Source organism: Hakea prostrata, chromosome 5 (genome assembly GCF_041222555.1).
Source record: "Hakea prostrata isolate BN-2017 chromosome 5, UWA_Hpros_2, whole genome shotgun sequence".
Classification (NCBI taxonomy): Eukaryota; Viridiplantae; Streptophyta; class Magnoliopsida; order Proteales; family Proteaceae; genus Hakea; species Hakea prostrata.
The window spans coordinates 36,651,808-36,674,969 of NC_142604.1; the positions used below are offsets into that span (position 1 = coordinate 36,651,808).

A 23,162-nucleotide genomic window follows, 5' to 3' on the forward strand; every position below is an offset into this window, starting at 1 on the left:
TATCTTGTTATTTCTTGCATTCTTGTATGAATTTTTAGGAAATATTATTAGGGTTTCATCAATTGGCATCAGAGCTGTAACGATCCAGGGAGGTGATGACACTGCCTTCGTTTTCTAGTGAAGGAGTTCATAGATGGATTTTAGAGGTTCTTCTCTTCTGCTGGGAGAACCAGATCAAGGAAGAGCAGTGGTTGGGGGTAGCGATCCAACATCTGGAAGGAGAGGCACTTGATTGGATCTATCACATGAATTGGACGGCATTTTCTTGGACGGGATTCAAAGAAACCCTGAGGTGTGAGTTTAGCGACGGGAGACAACCGACATCAAATTTGGAGATAGACAACAACCAGGTTGAGAAGTATCGAATGAAGGATGAAGTACTGCCAGCTACGGAAGTCACGCATCACCAAACGTGGAGCAAAAAGATGAAGATAGGATTGAGTGAAGATACCTACCGGACCAGAGTGGAGGAGCAATATTCTGCTATAAAATCGAGATGTAGTGAAGTGAAGAAGCATAGAAGGAGGCCAAGTACAATTGATGGCAAGTTGTAGGTGGCCAAAAATTCTATTCACAGGAAAGGAAGAAGGTGGAGTTTTAGGGTTTTTGAGGTTGGTTCGGCTCAACCCAAACCGGTCAATCAGTTTGGTTCAAACATTAAGGGCCAAGGAGCTTCTAATTCGGGCCCAATTCAGGTATGCTTAGAATCAGATTTAGAGCCCAAGAGATCCAAGTTCAAAGATTGGGCCGTACGTTTTCCTAAGAAACCCCCTTGGGCCCAGCCCATTCCATTAATCCCCAGCCCATCGTATTTCATTAACTCAATATCCAACCCATATTTGATAACCCATGATTTTAAGTGTTCATGTCTAGCCCATTTAATAGAATTATTTTGGGCCCATTACAGTTTCATAACCCAAAACCTAATCCCTACAATCAAACCAACGATCAGCCCATTACTCTTCATCCATGGGTTTAAGTATTTGGACCTTACTCCTTGTCATCATCACTCATGGGCCTGGCCCATTTCGTATACCCAAAATCCAAGCCTTTTCAGCATTACTTTAAACCCAAATAACTCAAACAGCCCAAAACCCAAACCCAAACCAAGCCTGAACCAAGAACTTGCCCGAAAATGGTCCAACAGAACCAACAAGTTGGGGAACCATCGTCTTCAACCTCTGAACTTCAGAATAGAAAGGGAGGCGGTAAGGTTGGGGCTGCAGCGACTAAGGAAAATCCATCGTCTTCCAACAGCTGCACGCAGGCTCCTTGAGATGCAGCGGTGCGATGGGGATTAATTTCGTTGCAGGCAAAAAAAAAAAAAAAAAACGCTCAAAGTCTGATTTTGAGCAGTGGGTGTGTTATTCAGCCTGGGAGGATGATTTTGATTTACTACGGTTATACGACACCATCACACGACTAAACTTCAACAATTCCATCACCTTGAGGACAAGGTGATTTTCGAGGGGCCGGTAGTGTTAGGATCCTAGGATGAGATGCCTTGTGGAATGAGGGTTAAATAGGGTTATTTGAAATAATAAATAGAGGGAAAGAGGAAAGGAAGATCATTGAATTTTGGAGAGTCTTTTGGGCAGCCGTAGGCTGAGGGAACACCGTGAGGTGTGGGGGGTGACTGGCACCATAGAAACCAGTGTTATCTTGTTATTTCTTGCATTCTTGTATGAATTTTTGGGAAATATTATTTTAGGGTTTCATCAATTATTTATGGCAAGTTCCATCCTAGTGCTGCACCTTCAAAACAAAGAGTTGCAGTTCTGGGTTTCTCTTCATCCCTGAGTTTGTACAGATCAAAGTACCTTTCAGCCCGTGCGATCCATCCCATCGGATCTTCCCCCGTGAAAATTGGCATCTCAAGATGTCTAGGAAGGAAGTCTCTCGGTTTCTCTGGTTCGATCGTACGCTTGCTGTAAACTGAAACTCCATCGGTTCTAGTCACCTCCGGCATTAAGGTATGCATCTCTGCTGATTTTCCTTGCGATAGCATGAACCTTAATTCATCTCTGAATTCGTCATTGGCCTTTTCTCCTTTCTCTATGTTTTGTGCTAGGAGTTCCACTTGACCTTGAATCTCTTTCACGATACTTTCCAATTCCTCTACCCTCTGCTCCATTCGACTCTTGACCATTCCCCTGAAATCGATGGCTCTGATGCTAATTTGTTAGGTACCTGAATGAGGCTACTTAACAAGGTGGAATAACTCAAGAAGAAAAAATGGACTTTGAATAAAAGTTGAATAAGAAACAATACATACTACCAGCAGTAGGTGATTCCTACGGCTACCCAAGAGCAATGGCTCTCACATAAACTTCTTTATATGCTGCAAACGTTCCACTTTGCTTGTGATTAATCAATGCTTCTTGGGGAGTCTTCAGTTGTGCTGAGTTAAATCGATAGATCATCGATTCTTTCAAGTTTCTCTATGATGACAATGGCTGCTGCAGTTCTCGGAAGCGTATCCATCCTAGTGCTGCACCTTCAAAACAAAGAGTTGCAGTTCTGAGTTTCTCTTCATCGCTGAGTTTGTACAGATCAAAGTACCTTTCATCCCGTGCGATCCATCCCATCGGATTTTCCCCCGTGAAAATTGGCATCTCAAGATGTCTAGGAAGGAAGTCTCTTGGTTTCTCTGGTTCGATCGTACGCTTGCTGTAATCTGGAACTCCATCGGTTCTAGTCACCTCCGGCGTTAAGGTATGCATCTCTGCTGATTTTCCTTGCGATAGCATGAACCTTAATTCATCTCTGAACTCGTCATTGGCCTTTTCTCCTTTCTCTATGTTTTGTGCTAGGAGTCCCACTTGACCTTGAATCTCTTTCACAATACTTTCCAATTCCTCTACCTTCTGCTCCATTCGACTCTTGACCATTCCCCTGGAATCCCCAGCCCATCGTAACTCAATATCCAACCCATATTTGTTAACCCATGATTTTAATTGTTCATGTCTAGCCCTTTTAATAGAATTATTTTGGGCGCATTATAGTTTCATAACCCAAAACCTAATCCCTACAATCAAACCAACGATCAGCCCATTACTATTCACCCATGGGTTTAAGTATTTGGACCTTACTCCTTTTCATCATCACTCATGGGCCTGGCCCATTTCGTATACCCAAAATCCAAGCCTTTTCAGCATTACTTTAAACCGAAATAACTCAAACGGGTCAAAACCCAAACCCAAACCAAGCCTGAACCAAGAACTTGCCCAAAAATGGTCCAACCGAACCAACAAGTTGGGGAACCATCGTCTTCAACCTCTGAACTTCAGAATAGAAAGGGAGGCGGCAAGGTTGGGGCTGCAGCGACTGAGGAAAATCCATCGTCTTCCAACAGCTGCATGTAGGCTCCTTGAGATGCAGCGGTGCGATGGGGATTAATTTCGTTGCAGGCCAAAAAAAAAAAAAAACGCTCCAAGTCTGATTTTGAGCCGTGGGTGTGTTATTCAGCCTGGGAGGATGATTTTGATTTACTACGGTTATGTGGCACCATCACACGACTAAACTTCAACAATTCCATCACCTTGAGGACAAGGTGATTTTCGAGGGGCCGGTAGTGTTAGGACCCTAGGATGAGAGGCCTTGTGGAATGAGGGTTAGTTAGGGTTATTTGAAATAATAAATAGAGGGAAAGAGGGAAGGAAGATCATCGAATTTTTGGAGAGTCTTGTGGGCAGCCGTAGGTTGAGGGAACACCGTGAGGTGTGGGGGGTGACTGGCACCATAGAAACCAGTGTTATCTTGTTATTTCTTGCATTCTTGTATGAATTTTGGGAAATATTATTAGGGTTTCATCAGATCCCCTGTAGCTGCTGAGGATGATTCTGTGTTTCTCCCTCTATTCTTGTGTTGTACACCTGAGTTATGAGGGGCTTATCACCAACCAACACATAGGGTTGTCCAACAGCCAATAACTGGAGTTAAGACTCCAAGCCTTAAGCACCATCAATGGAGCTGACTCCACTAGCTGTCAGAGACATAAAAGGAAACAAATAAGCTCTAAAGGCAGTTTGATAGATCAATAGTAACCAGTCCAAGTAACTTTCCAACTGTGGGGCTTTAAATAGGTTACTCAGCTCACAAACGAAAAGTTACAAAGGGAAATAAAAATGATGCATCTCCTATTTTGAAAAGAACCTCTAATCTCAAACTTGGTTATTTATGGAAAACAAACACCTAAAACAAAGCCAAGTAATTGACTCAAATAAGATTTCTACCTAATAGGAAGCCCATTAATTAATTATTTAAAAGACTTAATTACCCTGGCTTAAAATAAAGTTGTTCTATTTTGGTACTTGGACCTCATATCTCTGGGGCCCATGAACGTATTACAGTTCGAAACCCATGGGATCAAAGGCTCGTAACTAGTGAAACCCAACCTGACCTTAGGCTTATCCTAAGGAAAATATACCCAAGTAGGTGATGAATCTGCATCAACTGTTCCTTGCATTTCTTACCATGAATTTTAAATAATTCTTACAAAAACATGCAACATCAGTTTTTCTACAACAATTTGGGATGAGCGAATCTATAGGAGGGGTCCAATGGCGGGTGTCAACCTCAATATATAAAATATGTATGACAGTTTCTTCTGAGGGACCAACCGTTAAAACTGGTCTATAGACTCGCAAAGAGCCATCTTTTTTTGTTCTTCTACTATGAATTCAAAGTAGTAAAGTAGTAGTCGGCTAACTACTAAAGGTCTTGTTAGGAATTAAGCTTTAAACAACCAAAACAATGTTTGAACTTGAGAAAAGAAAAGAGAGAAGAAGAAGGAAGAAAAGTGAGAAGAGAGAACCACAAAAGAAGCCTGCGATTCTAGCTAAAGTAAAACTAGAATTGCAAGCTTCCTTTATTTATAGAATTAAAGTGCTTAGCATATAACTTGAGAGAAAAGAAACTTTTCTTCTAAAAAAGAAATAAAGAGTATTACTTATGGACATACTTTTTAGTATTCTAACTCCTAAAATCTATCCAAAATAGAAAGTACAGAAAATGGAAAGTTATGAAATTAGTAACTAGCAAAAATTAGAAACTATACTTTATAGAAACTCTCAAAACTTGTGTAACAAGATTCCTACACTAGAAATAGAAAGTAGAGTAGCATATCCAAAAAAGGAAGCAAGCATCAAGGCATAATACTGTTCATGTGAACAGTAAAACAACACATTACTTTAACACTTCCCTTCAAGCTGGAGCATACAAATCTCCTATGCCCAGCTTGCAACAAATAGACTGGAAATTGGGTCGAAATAAAGCTTTAGTGAAGAGATCAGCAAGCTGGTCAGTAGAGAGCTAACAAAGGAAGTTTCTATAAGTTTTTTCTTGATTGTGTCACACACAAAATGACAGTCAACCTCTATATGCTTCGACTTCTCATGGAACATTGGATTACTAGCAATGTAAGTGGCAACCTGATTGTCATAAAACATTTTCATAGGAGCAGAAGTTGTGAATCCCATCTCTTCTAATAAGGAATGAAGCCACATTAATTCAACAATAGTGTGGGCCATGGCCCTATAATCAGCTTTAGCACTAGACTGGGCAATAGTGGATTGCTTCTTACTCCTCCAAGTCACAAGATTTCTACCAAGGAAGGTACAATAACCTATAGTAAACCGGCGATTAGTGACGGATTCAGCCCAATCCACATCAGAAAAGGCGACCAAGTCCATACTTTGATATGGTCGATAGATGAGCCTTTTCCTTGGCACACTCTTGAGATATTGAAGAACTTGCATTGTTGCATCCAAATGAGCTTTCCTTGAGCTTTCCGAGGAGATTGCATAAACTGATTCAACATACCAATATAATAAGAAATATCATGACGAGTAACATTAAGATAAAATGTTTCCCAATAAGACTCCTATAAAGATGGACATTATCCAACAAATTACGATCATCTCGTCCTAACTTTAATTGAGGGTCCATGAGAATTTTGCTAAGCTTGGAAGCAAGCATGCCAGTCTCAGTCAAAAGATCTAAAACATATTTTCTTTGTTACAATCTAACTCTTTGTTTATTGTAGACTACTTCAATCCCTAAGAAATGCTGTTGATCACCCAAGTCTTTGGTTTGGAAACACTTCTGTAGGTGTGCCTTGACTATATGAATGGCTTCAACGTTATTGCCTGAAAGAATAATATGATCAACATAAACTGCCAAAATGATAACACAACCACTTTGTAGTCTAAGAAAGATAGAGCGATCATAATAACACTTGTACAAATTCAAAGGACTCCGAGTCTTGCTAAATTTCTTAAACCAAGCTCGTGGCGACTGTTTAAGGCCATAAATGACTTTATGAAGTTTGCAAACACAAATACTGTCCTCCTCCTGTCTCCTGAGCAACATACCTTGGAGGTTTCTCCATATAAACTTCTTCACGAAGATCACCATATAAGAAAGCATTTTTTTATTTTTTATGTCAAGTTGAAATAGAGGTCAATCATAATTTACAGCTAAAAAAATCAAAATACGAACAAAATTAAGTCTAGCCATAGGAGAAAAAGTTTTTAAATAGTCATATCCATATGTTTAAGTATAGCCCTTAGCCACTAAGCAGTCCTTTAACCTTTCAACGATACTGTTAGAATGATACTTAATAGTATACACTCATCGATAGCAGACCATGTCTTTTCCAGGAGGTAGGTCTACCAAGGACCATGTATTACGAGATTGTAAAGCATCCATTTCTACATCCATGGCAGCCTTCCAGCCACGGTCTTTAAGGGCCTAGGTATGAAGGGTTGGAATATGAATAGCAGATAAAGAAAGTGAAAGGCAACAAACGTGAGGAGGTAGATGAGAAATAGATACAAAATTGGAAACAAGGTAAGCAATGTCAGAGCGTAAAGTACAAGTACGAGTACCTTTCCTCAAAGCAATTGGTAAGTCATCTGAAGTCGGCGTAGGATCTCCACTAGAAGAATCCGCTGGTGGAGAGGATGAAGTGGGAACATCTGTAGAACCACTTCAGTCTTCACTAGGGCAGAGTCGCTAGTATTTACAGGAGGAGTAGTACTATCAACTTACGTCTCTGTTGGTAAACCTGTAGAGGGACACTGCAAGTGAAAGGAACCATAAAAGGAATGGAAGGAATAGGGGGAACAACATCTAAAATATGATTTTGAATAGATATAGATGGACTAGGGTAATAAGGTGTATCTTCAAAAAAGGTCACGTCCGCACTAACAAATTGTTTAATGAACAAGATCATAACAACGAAAACCTTTTTGAGTACGTGAGTACCCAAGAAAAATACATTTGACAGAATAGGGGGAATGTTTATCTAAAGGATGTGGTATATGAACAAAACAAACACAACCAAAAATATTGGGTGAAACTAAAAACGGTTCTCCATTTGGAAAAACAACTAAAAAAAGAGATTTTTCAGAAGGTAAAGTCATAGGCATTCGGTTAATTAAATGACAAGCAGTCAAAACGGCATCACACCAATAATTTTTGGGAACATTCATCTGAATCAGAAGAACTCGCGCAGCCTCCAAAAGGTGATAATTTTTGTGTTTAGCAACTGGTTTGATAAATCATTCCAAGGGAATCACAAAGGGTAGATATATCATGTTGTATATATTTTAAAGCATTATCAGACCAAAAACTTTTAATAGGAAGAGAAAATTGAGTCCGAATTTCATGAATAAAATTTTTAAATGTAGTTAAGAATTCTGTTCAATCCTTTAAAAGTTACAACCATGTAAGACGAGATAAATCATCCACAAAAGTGACATAATATTGAAAACTATGTATATTACTAACTTTACAAGGACCCCAAATATCGGAATGAACTAGAGAAAACAAAGACTCACTACGAGGGACCGAGCGTGGAGGATAGGTGGCACAATGATGCTTCCCTAACTCACACGCTTCACAATTTAATGTAGACACTGAGTTAAAATAAAGAAATAAAAGCTTTAATTTAACTAAAGACAGATGACCTAAACAACAGTGCCATTGGAGAGCATCTACACCATCGTCAGAGAGAGCCGCAACAAGGGCAACATGGTTGAGATAGTAAAGTTTGTTCCTTTCACACCCTCCACCAATCGTCTTCCTCGCGTGAAGGTCTTTGAAAACATAAGTGGGAGTAAAGGTCGCAAAGCAGTTTAATGCTTTAGTTAACTGACCAACAAATAATAAATTAAACAGAAAGTTTGCAACATGAAGGACATATGACAAAGTAAGAGAAATTGTAGGAGAAACACTTCCAGAGCCTAGAATAGGTGTGAAAGTCCCATTAGCTATGACAACGGAGTATTAGTTGTAGATTTAGAAAAAGAGTGAAAAAGTGACGACTTACCAATCATGTGAGAGGAGGCCCTTGAGTCAATGATCTAAGGGGTAGGAGTAGAAGTGAGAAGTGCTGTGTTACCTGTATGAAAAAGTGTTGCCACAAAAGTACCAGTGGAGTGGAAGCGCTAGTCTTAATATTTTGCAATCAGCAAAAGATTTGGCTAATATCATCTCTTAGAGTTTTAGACAAGTCTCTTGAAGAAGATACATAACCACTATTGTTGTTTGCTACAGTATCAGTACCACCATCGGAAACGGTATTGATTGACAAGTTGCTTTGCCCACTCTGGCTTTCCATGTTTGGCCCGACAGGCTTCTATTAAGTGTCATGTTTTACTACAGTAAGTACATAACCATGATGTCTTGTCAAAGGATTGAATACCATGATCTCCAAAAGATCTACTAATTCCTCCACGACCATATCCCCTTCCACGAAAGGTAGTAAAGGCTGAATTTTCTCCTTTAGAACTTTTTTCTGGAGAACTTCCTTTCAGTTTGATGGAAGTAATTTGAACATTGACATGATCTCCTTGAGGTCCTTTAGATTCAGCCGTAGTCATGGTTGAGTCACTTGTAATTGAAGACATTAAACTGATGTAGGTATCACTCGAATCAGCATTCCAGAACTTGAAGTAGAATGTAAAAAAATTCCTGCAAACTTAGGTCTGAACAAAGGGAAGAGGATTTCAGGATGCAGAAAAAAAAAGATAATGCAGGTAGGAAGCAAATCTGGATTTAATCCGTTCTGGAATGTGTAAAGGTAAGGTAATAAGTAGGAAGAGTAGTTCATATGAAAAACCTGATCAAACAATACATTAGACACAGCATTAGGAGGCTGCACACCAAGGAAATCTGAAAAAAAAAAAAAAGAAAAACAAAAAGAAAAAGAAGAAAAAAGGGAACTTCAAAAGAAAACACTGAGAACAATATTGTTTTGATTCAAAAAGCTCTGATGCCATGTTAGAAATTAAGCTTTAAACAACCAAAACAATGTTTGAACTTGAGAAAAGAAAAGAGAGAAGAAGGAAGAAAAGAGAGAAGAGAGAACCACAAAAGAAGCCTGCGATTCTAGCTAAAGTAAAACTAGAATTGCAAGCTTCCTTTATTTATAGAATTCAAGTGTTAGCATACAACTTGAGTGACAAGAAACTTGTCCTCTAAAAAAGAAATAAAGAGTACAATTTATGGACAGAATTTTCTAGTATTCTAACTCCTATAAATCTGTCCAAAATAGGAAATACAGAAAAAGGAAAGTTTTGAAATTAGTAACTAGCAGAAAATAGAAACTATACTTTATACAACTCCCAAAACTTGTGTAGCAAGATTCCTACACTAGAAATAAAAAGTAGAGTAGCATATCTGAAAAAGGAAGCAAGCATCAAGGCATAATATTATTCATGTTACTGTTCATGTGAACAATAAAACAGCCCATTACTTCAACAGGTCTTTTTTTTTCCTCCTTTTTTTCCGGTTGCATTTAAAGAGGGATGTCGGAGAGCCCGCCCTTTGTAAGAAAAAAGATCAAAGGAGACTGGAGCATGGATAGAACGTGAAAATCAGAGTCGTGACAAAGGGTGGGAATCACATAAGACGAAACAAGGGGTGGGTGGGGTGTAGATCACAGAATCACTTTGGCCACATAAGAAGCACTCTCAGAAATCTTACTATTCCATTTTGTTTAATCTGTGTTCTAAATGAAGGATGGAGGGAGTGCTGATCGCAGGTGATGATTCTGTCCCTCTTAAACTTTATATTTTGTCACTCGTATTACTTACAGGTGACAAGTTGGCCCCTCTTAATTTCATGTTTTGTTACCTGTTTACCTGTACTACGTACAAGTGCTTTTGGCTTCACCCTTATTATTATTATTATTATTATTATTATTTTTTTTTTTTCAGTTTATACCAATATGGGTGTTTCAAGTACTACGTGTTTATAATAAAAATTTGACTTTTGCTGCTTGATTAATGATGATTGTTAATATGACCTGTTCTTGATGGAGGGTTGGGATGATGTTAGACATGAGCAAAGTATATTCACCCTAGGTCATGAGTTCAACTCTCCTTAGGGCCCAATTATTAAATGAAAAAAAGGTATATTCACCCTAATTGCTTTCATGTTACATTTACAGGCGTAGTTCGAGATCTCCTTTTCTTGAGACCTCAAGAAGAGGTGTACGTGCGAGTTGAGTCGATATTGAAAAAATACAATATCTGGGCCAAGATCTTGGATATCGCAAGATCTTGGCTCAATCTAGTGTTTATAAATAACCCATCTTGATTGAGACGAGTTGAGATATCTTGATCTCGATCTATGTCGACGCTCCTTCCTTCTTTGCTGGTTTTTGTATTTTGGCCAACTTTTTTTGCCTAAAAGTTGGTTAAATCTCTACCTAGGCTTCATCAAGAAGTTGTTTAGCTCATCTACGACAAGATCTATTGATTTTGAAGCCACCCTTGAATTGAGGTGAATGTTCTTCCCAAACTTCATTTTTTTCGAAAACCAAAGTGCTACACTAATGGAGGTGGTGCTAGTGGACCGGAAGTTGGAGGAGTTGCTTAGTCATTTGATTTTTCTCTCGTACTCTCGTGGTGTAACTTATAAGTACATCGGCATTGTAATGTGAAATTGGGAACAACTGAACATGTTTGATGTATATGACTTTAAACCTTTATGTTTTCATTTATATCAAGTAATAGTTGTGCAAGTCATGTTTTACAAGTCTACATGTTCACTCCTTCAACATATTGGTTTCAAAGTTAAGGTCGAGTTGGAACTCATATATACACTTGTTCTTTCACAAATACAAGGCCACCATTGTGTTTAGAAGTCCTAAAATAGGCTAAGTACCAAAATTCCAGCTGAAGATTGAGCCCTAATACCTATCAAGATGGGCCCTTGAGTTGGGTCAAGTTGAGCGGGGATTTTTATCACATCTTGGTTGAGATCTCGGTTTTTTGAGCGACCGAGATCCTTGTCAAGACTGAGATCTCAAACCATGCGTACAGGTGTACCTTCTTTTCTCCTGCAAAGATCATATATTTTATAAATGGAATAGAAGTCCCCTGTACATGTACTATATATCTATTATTTATTTATTTATTTGTTTATTTATTTATTATTTTTTTTTGAGGGGGTGGGGTGGTGGTGGTGTGTGTGAACAGGTTGTAGGACTTTCTCTCTCTCTCACACGCACACACAACACAACACAACACAGCACTACCAAACCCCTGACAAGAGCATACTCAAACACAAGTCAAATGTTGGAGAAAAGATAACCCAGGAATGTACCACATGGTCAGCTTGGTTTTGGTGGACAGTCACATTAACTCATAGGTCATTTATCTTCTACTGTATTGTTGTAATTTCAATCTGGACTCGCGTTGTGGGGTGGTGAAGTAAATAGTTGCGAAATTTCAAGTCTCGATTTCTCACTTTGTAGGGTGGTGGATAAGCTATTTAGCATTAATTTCTTATGTAGTTTCAAGTTTCAAGCCTCAATGTCTGTCATGAGGGAAGGCTGAAAACAATAGGTAATACTTTTGACATGCTAAACCTTGGGGCCTCAATGATCCCAAATACCTAGATTCCATCTATGTTCAAAATAGAAAAGAAAAATGGAAAATCTGAAATTTCAATGGCTTGCTATTACAAGGTAAATGCCCAAACACATGGTGGTTCTTAGTTTTCAGTTTTGACAGGGACTAGAACTTGACCTTCATCCAATCCAGAGGGTCCTTTAGACATTCTTTTGTTTGATTTAGGTTTGTTTATTGGTGCAATATGAAATTTGTGTATGAGTTTTGTAGAAGGTGACCTCCTATTTTATTAGATGTCAGATAATTTGGTTTCTTGTTTTAGATCTAATAGTATATGAATGGAATCTTTATTGTTTTGTTTCTTGATGTCAAAACTGGTGTTGGTTAGTCAATTTTGAGGACTAGTTGCTGGGTTAAACTTCCTTTCTTCTTTGTGATTTCATTTTCCTGTTGTGGGTTGCAGGCTTCACCACCTTGCTATTCTGTCTCCCCTCCTGTTCGTGCTAGCAACCCTCTCATTCAGGATGCGCAATTTCGTGAGCAGAGGAATTCCCAGAACTCTACTCCTGCTATTCGCCTTGATGATTTTGGTAATGTTAAAGATCACACCAGGAGGACGCAAAGCATCTCGACAATGGCGTGATACTGTTTTACAGCCATCTATTGTCTCTGGAACTAATTGCTAAGCTAATTGCTACTTTGGTGATCATGTACAGGTTCTTAAAGTTTTACAGGACTGTTTGGCTATTGAAAATGCTTGTACATATGTATGCATGTTTTCTGGAATGGTCGATCATGGTCACTTTATGTATGTAACTTTGCCTCATCAATAAAGAGGGTTGGTGAATAAAATCGACAATTTCGGATTTGGACCTGATAATGCAACAATTTCACCATTTTCCGTGGTCACAAATCACTGTCAGATTTTATATTTTTTTCGCTTGTGATTGAGCAGATTGAACAAAATGGGAAAGAGTATAGATACATCTGAAACGCTTCCGATGATTGGTTTGATCAAACTCATATTTCCATTTAGTGGCCACTGCTATTTTTAGCTATTGGTCACTTTTTGTTTTTGTTTGGTAAATGATGATTTCATTCAAGCGGCAAGGCCAAGGAGGGAGGACAAGGATCCACCAACCAAGGAGTGGAACATATCAAACTCATATTTCCCTTAAGTGGCCACTGCTATTTTTAGCTATTGGTCACTTTTTGTTTTCTTTTTTGGTAAATGATGATTTTATTCAAGCGGCAAGGCCAAGGAGGGAGGAGGCCTAACCACAGGTTGATAGTCCAGATTCGGTTTGGTTGGGTCAAGGTTCATTTTGTTCACCTCAATTTTGCAAAGCATTAGGGATTTTTTTGGTTTCGACTTGATTTTGATTTGAAGTAACAGTTTTGTTATGGTTTGGATTCGATTTCTTATTATCAGGTTGTATCCGTTTTACATCTAGGCAATGCATCTTTAGGGTTTAGTTAAGTTCTGTTTGTACTTGATTGCTTCAAGTAAATTTTTTGGTTTAATTCATGTTGGTCCTTCCCTTGGGATTGATCGGTAAACAGTCGATTTTGATAGTCAATCAAGGAGGTTATTAGAAATTCTTCCTCTTTGCTAAAAAATCTTGGAACAGAATTCAAATAGTGGAACCCAAGCGTTCTTGGTAACGTCTCTTTTGTGCTAGTCCTCCATTGACGAAATTCAAATGTACCTACTGGAGACAAGTCTTTAATACTCTATGAAGGGTCTCTCCTCTCTTGGATATGATCCCTTAGTATCTCTCCTTCAGTTCTGTCTCTTCTCAGTTGTTTCCTATCCTTTCTTCTATCTTATGGATGAAGAGATCTTGTGTCGAGTGGAAAAAAGCAGTTAAGGCTTCAACTACAACGATGATGGCTCCTCCATTAGGGTTTTCAATCAATCAACAATCATTTAATTCTTTCAGGATCATTTTTCCGTTCTTTCGAATGATGGAATTTGTGTTGTGACTTTCTATTTGGAGTCGTTTAAAGTTCCAGATGTATATGATTTTCAAGCTTGGTTTTACTAAATGTTCTAGAATTTGGTTGCTAAGGCACTAGGTGAATCCTTTCAAAACAGTCTGAGTACTCTTCCAGCCAAAAACTTGCCCCTTGGCATGATCAACTACAAAAGGTAGACAACAAGAGAACTGATGGCCGGGGGAGGGGAAGCAAGCAATAGTGCGCTCTATCTTCCTCCTTCTTGCTTGCTCGCTAGCAAGCTTGATAGCTTCTTGCTCTAACCTTCCATCATACTTTCTGCCGACCGACCCCATAGGAGAAACCAGAAGAGGGTCAGGACAGGCTCCAGGGAGTACTCTCCGACGTGCAAGTCAATGACTCAAAAAATTTAATTCACCCAATAAAAGCAACAACATTATCACAGAATCACATTCTTCAATCCATTTGGAAAAAAAAACATGATCTTTGTGTGATTTGAAACCGAAATTTGAGCTGCGAATTCGGAACCAAAGTCTGTCAATACCCAAGAATTTAATGTAGGGGAAACAACCTAGGTATACTCATCATGGAAAAGATTACCTACTCTAAATCTCATGTGTAGGCCTAGAAGATCTTCAACATATTTTGATGCCCTTGAGTTTGAAGCTGAAGTTCAATCTTCCTCCTAGAACAAAATCATGAATTGATGAGAAAAAATGAAGACACTAAAGATGTATCTCATAGAACACTTTCTGATTCACACCATTAAACCTTCTTTTGTTCTGTCCTGTCCAAAGAAGTAAAAGGAATAAGAATCAGACCAATCAATCACACTTTGATGCCACTGTTCAGTCCATCTTCTTTCGCCGCAAGCTCATATCAAGAATAGATGAAGGTTATTGCAACCCAACGTTGAAAGAATACACGAAAGCTAACTAGATGAAATGGGAGAACACTCACATAACAGATGTGCAATGATTCCTTTGCTTGTATGAAAAGATTCTTGAAGCATGACTAACACCTCAAACTTGAAAACCTTGGAAAACAGAGGGTTTAAAGTGTGAGGGTTCCACAAAAGAAGCCAATCTCAACTATGAATCTTCTCTCCATTCCCTGTTAGATAACTTCCCACATCCATTTTTCTCCAGGCCAAATTAATGATTGCTTGTAACGACTTTCGTCATTCCATCCTAGTTACAAATCTTGCCGGTATAAATGTGCCAAGGTATGTTTGCCTAGCAAGTTTTTAAGTATCTCTACACCCAAGCATTGAATGACGATGATCACTACAGGAAACCCAACATATAATGGATTTATTGATTTGAATCATTGATGATAAATTAACATGTTACATGTGATCTGATAGCATTTTAGGGCTCAGAGAAAATAATAATTCAAAGAATAGTGCCATGAATTGAGTACATTCTATAGAATTTTAGTCTCTCAATGTACCAGCTAATGATCCCTCATCAGCTTTTACCTTGCTTAACCTTAAATGATATCTTACGATTTCCGAAGCTCATAAACTATTAGATTTCATATCTCCATCTCCTAGAGCTTTGAATCTTCGACGTGCTTCCTCACTTGTTCAGTATGCCATCAAAGCTATCATGAACATCTGTTTCAGAAATCTTCAGCAACAAGGAGCTTAGTTCAGATGGCTTAAAAGTAGTGAAGGACGAGAAGGAAAAGGATCGACATTGGAACAGAGAGAACATTTGAAGATGGTGCCAATCCCACAATTTTCCCAGTACCACTTTGATAGGAAGGAGGTGTTTTCTCTTGAAATACAGGTGGGGGTGTAGATATACCATTAGACCTTGTTACCCTGCACATGAGCAGCAAGAAAATGAAGATTAGATGAACATCAATAGGACTTTAGAAAAATGCTTGTATCAGAATTATGGAACTAGCAAGAAACAGAAACAGTGATCCTACCCACTGAGATCAGGGCAGAAAGTGATGGCATACTGGTAGGCCTTGCATGTGAAAGTGCTTGTGCCATCGTCGAATGCGTAGCTATAGGCCCTCGGGCAAGCTTGCTTGAAGATTGTTGAGTAGAAGGATGGCTTGCAAGTAGTTGGATTGGCATACTCTCCACTGCAGCAGTACTGATCAAGCCCAAATGCCTCACAAGCACTCTTACATCCAACCACACCTGCTGTCTCAGTTCTATCTACAACCTGCAGCTCTTTTGGGCAACCTGGTTCGAGATTTCACTGATTAGTTCATCATATGCAGCTCTCTAAAATGTGAAACTGCATCAAATTTATGGCTACTGGAATATCTACAATGAACCACCATTGGAACTCCTCGATGTTAAATTTTTAATAAGGGTAGAAGCAACATCAACCATTACCCAAATTGAGATCTGTAGCACAACCCGTTGCATTACACATGCCGTAGACACTATTTGGAATGACGACAAGTTGCAGATTGTAACCATCGACCAAGCTAACATCATAGAAATCTTTGTCATTGCCATTCCCAAGAGTGATCTCAAAGAGTGAGGCGGGTGGTTCAGCACCATTACCATCACATTCCAGCCTTCCTCCACAATCCCCCGTTTGGCATGTTCCATTCCCTGAGACATCGAAACTGCAACCAGTTCTTGCCCAGATGCGACCAGACCACCCAGGATATGCTGGAATCTCTACACTCCTGCCAGACTCTAATTCGAATCCGGTCGTCGGAAGCTGTGGAGTCCCAGAACCAGCTAGTGTACCAGGCCAGATTGTATGTGGGCAGTTATTTGATATGATGAATGAGCTAGAAAATGAGCCATGGACAAAAGATAAGAAAATGAAGATGAGCTCAATGGTTTTCAGGCTCTTCAGGGTTGATGACATTGCCGACGCTACAGGGATCCTTGTGAGCCTCTTGACGATCGGGTTTCAAGAGTTCGGGTTGGAGGAATTGAAGGAAAGATCCACAGGTAGGAACGATTGCTAAATATTGCCAAGGAAAAGGAAATTTCATATGAGACATAAGGAATTGTGTGCAGAGAATGGAACCAAGGGTCACGTTACTTAATTTCAGATCTCTCTCAGCCGTAGTCGAAGAGTTGGGGTTTAGTATTGTTTCTAAATTTGGGTGGCCTCACTGAGAAGTGATACCTTTCTTTTGTTTATTTTGCTGGGAAGAGGTTGAACTCTGAAGAGAGATATTTCCACATTGTATGATTCCTCATAGGATCAGAAGAATTGTCCTGTGAGTAGTTGAGGACCAACTTCGGGGAGACCCTGATTGAAACGATACAAGGTTCCTATACAAAAGCCATGGTTCCATGAGGCCCAACTGTTTGGGACCCATCTGTGGTGAGCTTTGGATTATGACAAGTGGCAGACCCACAAATCAACATATCCAATCAAATGGTTATAAAAGATTATTGTCCAATCTCACATCAAGACTGAAGCCACTACATCACTTCTCCACAAGGAGAACAAAATAGAACCCCAAGGGTGCCCAGTTGGTATAAAACCATCAACTCCAAGTAAGAGATCAGAATTCGAATCCCCTCAAGGTGGGGGTGTAGGCGGATTCATATTCTCTATAATTCCCTTCCCTACAATTCCCTGTAATTCCGACGGTCACTCAATTCAAACTAAATTTGATTTATATTTAAACCCAACCATATTTTCCTCTCTCCTCTCTCTTCCTGAAATTTAGGAATTATTTATAAAAATCCTTGAATCTCTGCGATCTTCGCGTCTCTCACTCTCTCGACTCTATGGCTCTCTCATCTCTTTTCATGAAATTAGAAAAAAGCCCTGAATTTGCAGCGATTCTCTCTCCTCAGCGATAACTTGTGGCTGAGTGATACCGTGTCAAAGCAACGTTTTGCCCCTGCTGAGGAAACCATCCATGGAAGGATTTTTTGATTTGATACTCTTGAGATCACCGGGAGCTTAGATGCTTTCTCTGCCTCTTTGTAAAGATCTCCAAGTGTTGGCCAAAAAGAGGAAAAAAAAAAAAATACAGATCTCCAAGTTCTGCTCTGTAGATGTAAGTTTATTGTTTTTATCATCAACAACAGATGATATGTAAATGAAAACCTCATTTGTATGACTAATTGCAAAGCTATTTGTCGCCTCATTTAAATTAATCTCCAATTCAACCTCTATCCTCGCTGCAATTCCAAGGTATTCTAAATTTTGTAAGGAGATAGAGGACAAGCCGTGAGCATGGAGGAGAGAAAACTGTTGCAAATCCAGGGCTTTTTTTCTGAATTTTGTGAAGAGAGTGGTGAGAGCCATGAGCATAGAAGGGAGAGTGAGAGACGAGAAGATTGCAAAGATTCAGGGATTTTTCTAAATTTAAGGAAGAGAGAGGAGAGAGGAAAATATGGGTGGGTTTAAATAAAAATCAGATTTAGTTTGAATTGGGTGACCGTAGGATTACTTAATGCCACGTGGCACAATCCTAGATGGGAATTCCAGGGAATTGTAGGGAAGGGAATTATAAAGGATGTGAATCCGAGTGTAGCCACGCTTATTATGTAATACCCCCATTCTTAATATATAAAATCACCCATTAAAAAAGAAGAAGATAAGAACATGGTAGTTTTACACAAAAGTTGTTCACATAATATCGTGCCACTAGGAAATTTAATTTGCTATAGCGGCTGCAGCCTACTTGCCAACAGTCAACATTTGTCACGTGTATAGAATACGAATGGAAGGTGTCAATAAAAATGGCAGGGGTTTAGTAGTAAATATATTTTTCTTATTTTACATTCAAGGGTTTTATATTTTATAAATTTACAAAATTACAAAAAAAAACCATTGACTGTACCCTACACTAATCTCCTATTTTGCAAGCTCTAGCTGGAGATTAGCCTTCTCGAGTTTGATTCTTCAGGAATCGATGATTCTCCCATACCCTAATCGGAGGTTAGACCTTGATGACTCATTTTCTTCAAAAATTGTCGGGTTTGGTGAGTTTCTCTTTCACTTTGCTGCTCAATATTTCTCAGCTTAGGTTTTTTCTGATTGATATGGAGGAAATATGATCGAACCAGGTTCATACTCAGTTTGACCCTCGACCCCGGTCGAGATGGAGGGAATCGGCTCGCTTCCGAGCGAGCCGGGTCTAGGAGATAGCTTGCTGAGGAAGAAAACTAAATCAGCCACAAACACGCCCTAATCCGACTAATGGATTAGGTTAATTACCCTGATGATGGCAGACTCAACTTGGCGGCTGTCACTTATTGCTATTGAAGGGATAATCATCGGATAACCTTGAGGTTATATCAGGAGTCCTCTACTAGTTCAAACTAGTAGAAGTCTATCGCTCAACGGATCTAACTGTTAGAATCCAACGACTATCCGAAGAAGGCTCAAATGCATCCAACGAAGAAGATTCGAAGGTACACTCTATATAAACCTTACTTACCTACGAGGTAAGGGGGGACCAGATCCATTCACACACTGGTGGACGTAAACTCTCATATGCTTACGATCTAGATCATTTGCCAGCTATTTCATTCCTTAGCTTTGTGCGTCTAGCATAGCCGTTTGTGATTAAGTTCATCGACTGACTTAGCCTTAGGAGGTGGACTCCCAACCCCAGCGGTCGGGCCACATCTGGCGCTTTCATTTTGCAGGTCATTCCAAGGAGATCTAAGGGCTGAGCAGATTTTGGACGCTATCATTTGGCGCCGCCTGTGGGAAAGACTTAGAAAGCCATGGTGACTAGATCGGCAGCAGCTGCAGCAACAGCAGTTGCACAACGTGATACTGGTGTTCAAATTCCTGGAGAAAACAATCCAGATATTCCCCAAGGAAGTTTACCACCTCTTGAAGTAGATGGTGGTCAAGGAGGGTATGATCCTCTGGAGACATTCCAAGATCAATTGAATAAGATAAAGATTCAACTTTTGGAGGTGAGTCAAGCACTTCGTGTGCTAACTAGATGAGTGGTATTACCACAAGAACCTGATCATAGCGATTCAGGGAGGCGTGTTGTGAAACCCAGCCCTGACCCTAATCCGGAAACTTTGTTATTTGTAGGTCCAGTGACCCGAAGTAAGGCAAGAAGTCATCTTTGGGCCTTTTTCTGTTGAAGACTTGATGGCTGGATTGGAATCCATGAGTGTTGATGCCAGTGTCCCTGTCACATCCTCCCAGCCGGTACCCTATCTGACATACCCGAGAGTGTGATCCACAGCCCGAAGATCAGGTATCGAGTAATCAACCTCCCACATAAACAATAACATAATCATGAACAATAATAATAAAAGTGCGGAAGATAAACCATAGATCCAAATAAGGAAAGAATGAATCATATATAAATCAGAGTACTAGATATAATTAGAGTGTCTAAATCAGATAAGTAAAGTGAGGCGAAATCCCACTCTACAACTAGCGGAAAAGTAGTTCTAAAAGAGAATAAGCAAGATAGAATCTAATCCCAATAGCAGGTACAATAGGTAACTAAATTGTTCTCAACTTTATAGACAACATCCCTATAAGTATAAATCTCATAAATGGCACAAGGGCGCTTCCACTCTATGGTCGGACTAAGCATCGTACGGAGCATAACCACTCGCGGGATCTTCAGTGTAATTGTTGTAACCGCAATCACCTTCCTGGAGATATGCCTCTTCTCCTTGCGCTTCTTCGTACGAGCCGTCATGATATTCAGAACCCGTAGAATAGTCTAACAAACATTGTACAATAAAGGAATGAGTTTCAAAGAAACTCAGTAAGGCAGTTAAATCCATAATAACATAAATGGCAGGATTTCAGAACAAACATAAATGCAATATGGTATGAAACAAACCATGAATGTATGAATCTAACTCTATATATGCTGGTCTCTATTGGCAGACAAGCTTTAAGTCATAGCACCGTACTTCTTTAGGAAAGTCTCAATCACTCATCATTAGTTGGTAATGGGTCCGGCATCCCTCGGGACATTCCATGGCTGGGGGTATAGGTCACCGCTCTCTCACATCACCATTGGTCTAAGTACTGGCGCATGTCAGGGTAAAGCCTAGCCAAATGCAAGTCTTTTACTTAGTTACATCAAGTCAGATCCAGATACGTCCATTCCTCGTCCCTGACGATCCTTTCCGGTATCCTTCACACTAGAGTCCTCATAGTCCCTGACTACGGACTCATCAACCCCATTGGTCATCCACATATGGTAAACGGGAAGCTCTCACGTCCCCTCACGGGTTGGTTACCGGTCTTGAGTGCCCATGAGCCCAAGTCTATCCATATGCAACCCTACCAATAAATGGCCCCCACAATGTGATTCCTGTCCTCTCACGGGTTGGTTACCGGTCTTGAGCGCCCATGAATCCCCATTGCTACAACGGGTCGTTCGGTCTCAATACCCCTCCGATTAGGGTCTGACATAACGGGACATCCTAGCCAAACACTACTAGACAGTCCTAGATATGTCATCCAACAGTTTAGGAAGGTGTCCAGAGGGCATCTCCGGAAACATCCCATAATATTCCCGTAGTTGTCCAAGGACAGAAGTGTCAAAAGGACACCTCTCCTTTCCAAACCATACTTAAGCATACACAAGCATCAATTCATAACATCACATATATGGTAACTTCATATATGGAAAGAAATCAATAATTACAATCACTTCGTATATAACTGGTAAGTAAATCATACATGAGTCAATTCAATATAAATAAGTAATGCCACTGATATCAAGACAGTACTACAGTAGTATAACATTATAAGAATCTAATTAAAGAAATAACTTAACAAGATTCAAATATAGAAACTAGGATATGGAATTTATGTTGTTAAAGAAGTAACCATCCTTACCTTTTATAACTTGCAAAGGAATCCTAAGAAATCAAGTTAGATCTTGACAAACTTGAGAAGAAGGTCCTAAACAAGTGTATACAACATATTAGGAAAGATCCCTAACAGAAAAGATACTAAAACATCCAAAACAGACCAATTCTCGAGTTCTTTGTACTCATTGGTCGAGTGGATTGGTCGAGTCTCGTCCAATCGAATCAATCGATCGACCAATCGCGACCAAGACGATAGCCTATAAAATCAGAGTTTTAAGATATAAAATCCGAATTTGGTGGTTCAAAAGGGTACTAATCAAGGGGTAAACTACATTAGTAGTATCCTAACATATAGGGGATCTCAAAACACTAATCAAATCAAGTCATCAAGATACAAATTAGGAAACAAAAAGTTACCATAATTAGATCAATCATGGTTCTTGAAGAATTCAAGATAGAAATCAAAGGCAAGAACAATAGGAGAATGAATCATTGATTCAGGTAAAGGTATCATGAAAAGCATACTTAGATCTTCAAGAAAATAGACCTAAGAGCATAAATCTAAATAAGGAAACAAAACCTACCATATATGTAACTATCATGATTCATGAAGAAAACATGTTATGGTAGAAGAGAAACAACTAGAGATTGATAGATCATGGATCATGAAAAGAAAACATAGCAATTGACTACTAACATGATCAATATAGTAGATCTAAGGAGATCGGAATTCAAATCAAAAGATAAACAAAGACTAGAACATGATTTGATCATGATTCCTTCAAAAGCTTGCAATGACCATGGTTAAGATCATTGCATTAGCCATTAATCCTTAGGAAGATCATGAGAGACAAGTCCAGAGATGTTTGCAACAGAGAATGCAGCATCTCCTCTACTATCTTAACTCAAAAATGAAAGAAAAACAGAGATGGAGGAGAAGAAGAGAGTGTAGACACACCTTTGATGCAAAAGGAAGAGTTTTGACGAAGATCCGTCAAGAAAAACACCAAGGATGCAAGGGAGATGACTTGCAGAGGTCTTTGGTTCGTTCTAAAGAGTTTGGAGGCAGAAAATACGAAGTTGACTCGAGATTGGACTTAAATAGAGCAAGCAAGACCTAATTGCCAAAGACAACACCCATTGGTCGAGTGGATTGGTCGACTGGTCCAGTCGACCAATCAGTCGACCAATGCAGACAGCAATTCCTAAACAGGGAATTGAAGACCCAGATCAAATCCAATCCTAAAGGGGTTTTGCACACATATCAAGTGACTTACCTAATAGGTAGAAATGCCTTCAAACCATGATAGAGAGCACTCCAAGTCCATCAACTAATCCGATCTTCATCAAGATTCCCAGTCGACCAATCAGTCGACCAATGAAGACAATAGCCTACAAAATCAAAGTTTTAAGATATAAGATCCGAATTTGGTGGTTCAAAAGGGTACTAGTCAAGGGGTAAACTACATTAGTAGTATCCTAACATATAGGGGACCTCAAAACACTAATCGAATCAAGCCTTCAAGATACAAATTAGGAAACAAAAAGTTACCAAAATTAGATCAATC

The 23,162-nt window shown here is 39.4% G+C and overlaps 2 protein-coding genes across 5 annotated transcripts in view; one reads left to right on the plus strand and one right to left on the minus strand.

Annotated features, from left to right (window-relative positions):
- LOC149015892 (uncharacterized) overlaps positions 1-12,849 on the plus strand; it is a 30,140-nt gene extending 17,291 nt beyond the window's left edge. The window contains exon 5 of one of the 4 annotated variants that reach the window (XM_089156340.1): positions 12,331-12,849. In XM_089156340.1, the coding sequence (XP_089012466.1) occupies positions 12,331-12,510 (180 nt within the window). In that variant the 3' untranslated portion in view covers positions 12,511-12,849. The remainder of the gene's footprint in view (positions 1-12,330) is intronic. The other 3 variants (XM_089156339.1, XM_089156343.1, XM_089156342.1) reach the window with 3 other exon arrangements.
- A 2,596-nt stretch (positions 12,850-15,445) lies between these two features.
- Positions 15,446-16,719, minus strand: LOC149015893 (pathogenesis-related protein 5-like). Its single transcript, XM_089155537.1, has 3 exons — positions 16,186-16,719; positions 15,765-16,029; positions 15,446-15,654 (listed from the first exon to the last, which is right to left on the minus strand). The coding sequence occupies exons 1-3, from the start codon at positions 16,673-16,675 to the stop codon at positions 15,489-15,491; spliced, it is 921 nt and encodes a 306-aa protein (XP_089011663.1). The 5' UTR covers positions 16,676-16,719; the 3' UTR covers positions 15,446-15,488.
- Between the last annotated feature and the right edge of the window lie 6,443 nt (positions 16,720-23,162).